This window comes from Talpa occidentalis, unplaced genomic scaffold (genome assembly GCF_014898055.3).
Source record: "Talpa occidentalis isolate TD23 unplaced genomic scaffold, MPIMG_talOcc4v2.1 talOcc4.3, whole genome shotgun sequence".
Classification (NCBI taxonomy): Eukaryota; Metazoa; Chordata; class Mammalia; order Eulipotyphla; family Talpidae; genus Talpa; species Talpa occidentalis.
This window is the reverse complement of record NW_023603184.1, coordinates 2,604,189-2,607,125: the sequence shown is the minus strand read 5'-3', so window position 1 is coordinate 2,607,125 and position 2,937 is coordinate 2,604,189. Positions and strand designations below refer to the sequence as shown.

The 2,937-nt window shown below is 36.9% G+C and overlaps 1 protein-coding gene across 1 annotated transcript; it reads right to left on the bottom strand.

Moving 5' to 3' along the window:
• Window positions 1-582: 582 nt before the first annotated feature.
• On the bottom strand, window positions 583-1,527 carry LOC119254422 (olfactory receptor 5F1). Its single transcript, XM_037521522.1, has one exon. It carries the CDS (start codon window positions 1,525-1,527, stop codon window positions 583-585), a length of 945 nt encoding a protein of 314 aa, XP_037377419.1.
• Window positions 1,528-2,937: the final 1,410 nt, after the last annotated feature.

Below are 2,937 nucleotides of genomic sequence, written 5' to 3'. Positions count from 1 at the left end.
CCGGGGATCGAACCGGCGCCGCAGAGGCCGCGGGCAGCTTCGCAACCCAGCGCTCAACCGCTGCGCCACCGGGGAGGCCCATCTTTTAAAAAAAAAAAAAAGATTTGTTGAATTGAATTTTATTGGCAATTGATAAATTTCTATATGGAAGAAATTCATGAGTCTATTTTTACATATGTGTAGAATTCATCCATTGAAGTTGATCTGCCTTTTTTACAATTGACCCTATAATAACTCTTCACAGAAACAATAAATGGACAATTACATACATTCTATCAATATATGGGTAGTTTCAAGTGATATGGCAATTTTTGTTTCTAAATAGTCACTTTTCCACCTCTAATCAAGATTTCATTGCAAATAAGTCCTATTTTGAGGGTTCAAATAAGTCATATTTTGAGTGTCCAAAGAAGATATAGAATGATTAAATGAAAGCTCCATGTTATTATATAAGCTTGGTAATTTATACCTATTTCATTGTTTATACAAAAATATTAAAGAATTGATTACTTAGAAAAATGTAATAAAAAACTGTAGATTTGAATCAACCTTCAGAAGACTTTAATTCAGAAAATGATCTAATCATAGAAATGAAGGTCTCCTTTTCCTCGTCATTACACTCCACAAAGCCTTTTTTACTTCCTTGTTCCTGAGGCTGTAGATGAGCGGATTTAACATGGGAATCACCACCGTGTAGAACACAGAAGCCACTTTGTCCCGATTCAGGGAGTAGCTGGTGCTGGGTCTCAGGTAAGTGTAGATGGAGGTGGAATAGAACAGGATTATAGCTGTCAGGTGAGAGGCACATGTGGAGAGTGCTTTGTGTCTTCCTTCCCCTGAATGCATCCGGAAGATGGAAAACAGAATATAAGAGTAGGAAGTGAGAATTACCAACAGAGCCCCAACCATATTCACTCCAGCAAAAGTGGAAAAGATGCTTTCGTTCAGGCGTGTGTCAGAACAGGAGAGCCTGAAAAGTGGAGGGCTGTCACAGAAGAAGTGGTGGATGACATTGGAATTGCAGAATGGCAAGGTGCTCACATAGCTTGTGTTAACCATGGAGTTCAGCAGTCCTGCTGCGAAAGCCCCTGCTGCCATCTTAAGACAGACAGCTGGTGTCATGGTCAAGGAGTACAGAAGGGGGTTGCAAATAGCCACGTACCGGTCATAAGCCATCAACCCAAAAAGGATGCACTCAGTGGTGGCCAAGGCGATAAAGAAGTACATCTGCAGAAAGCAGCCAGCGAAAGAGATGGTTTTCTTCTCTGATAATAAATCAGCCAGCATCTTTGGGGTGATGGTGGATGAATAACAGATGTCTACAAAGGACAGGTTAGCCAGGAAGAAATACATGGGTGTGTGTAGTCGGGAGTCAATCCTGATTAAAAGAATCATTCCAAAATTCCCCACAACTGTAAGTGTGTAAATCACCAAAAAAAGCAAGAAGAGGATAACCTGGAGTTCCAAAGTGTCTGCTAATCCCGACAGGATGAACTCAGTCAGTGAAGTATAATTTTTTCTGGCCATTTATCCCCAATATAATTTGCTTAAACTGGCATTTAATTGTAAATATTTCCTTCCTCAGATCTTTACAAGTGAAAATAGAAAAGTTAATGAGGATGTGCATACATGGAAAAAGAAAACAAAATAATACACCATAGCAATTAGAGTAACTGAAGTAAGAGAAAATTTGGTGGACAAATGCATAAGCATTTAAATTTAATAAGCAACTGTCTTCATTGACTCTGGGTGTAGGCTCCCTAAATCACTGATTTAAGTACACATAATCCACTCTGTTTCTGCAAATGCAACATAGGCTGTTCTAATCTTTCTCAAGCAACCCACATCCAAAATGCAGAGGATAGAAATACCCTTGCTTAAGTCTCTCCCATCCTTTGATCAGGTATGTGAGCTTAACTTAATTGTATTTTTTCCCACTGTAAGATCTCTCTCTATATTCTTCAACTCTAAAATTCATGCACTGTCTCCCAAAAATTGTTCTTGTATACCCCACACAGCAACAATAGTGCCCACTTCAAGTAAATAGTATCTTGACACCTATTATATTTTTAAGAAAGTGAAGAAAGCAGTTGTTCTCATCACAGGTACAACATCTAATTAATATGGAGAAGCAGACACAGTACCTGTCCACAGCAGTGAAAACAGCACCAAATCTTTATATCCTCCTGCCTGGTGTCTTCCTTACATAGTTGCTCATTGCCTTTTTAATAGGGATATTCAGTTGGAACTTAAAGATAGAGCCAAATTAAGTTCATTTTAAAATAAATTGAAGTACAGTTTACACTTACATTTCCTATATTAAAATTGTGAGACACTCTGAATAAATACATATTGCTGTACTTTTATTGTGCTTCCCTTAAAAAAATTGGCTAACCATAGGGGATGAGATTAAACTTTAATTGTGGAGTCAATCCTCTAAAGGCAGATGCTTCAGTCTCAAAAGAAAAAAAAAATCATATGTCTATATATGGAAACAAACATCATGTAAAACTTATAAATTGGTCCCAAATTTCTATTGCTTCCTGATTTACCATAGTCAGAAAAAAAAATAATTTACTTACATTGCCTCTCTCTTTATAATTTTAGCTTATTCCAAATGGAGATATTGTTCACTACCAAATTATTGCCTTTCCTTTGCCTGTGTGTGTGTGTGTGTGTGTGTGTGTGTGTGTGGTTTTTGTGTGTTGTTTCCTTTGTATAAATATATATAGCTTTCATTCCAATTTTGTTTTAAATAAAATTAACAAGAAGGAGAAGTTAATTGTACAGTGTTCAAAGAAATACTGTATGCTGAGCAAATGGGGTAACAGATAAGAAAACTTTTTTATATAATTTTTCAGAATTTTGTGTCGACTGTCGCCTGTGATTCTCATTTTGCAAGGGAATTTTCCATATTTGCCATATTAAATATACTGA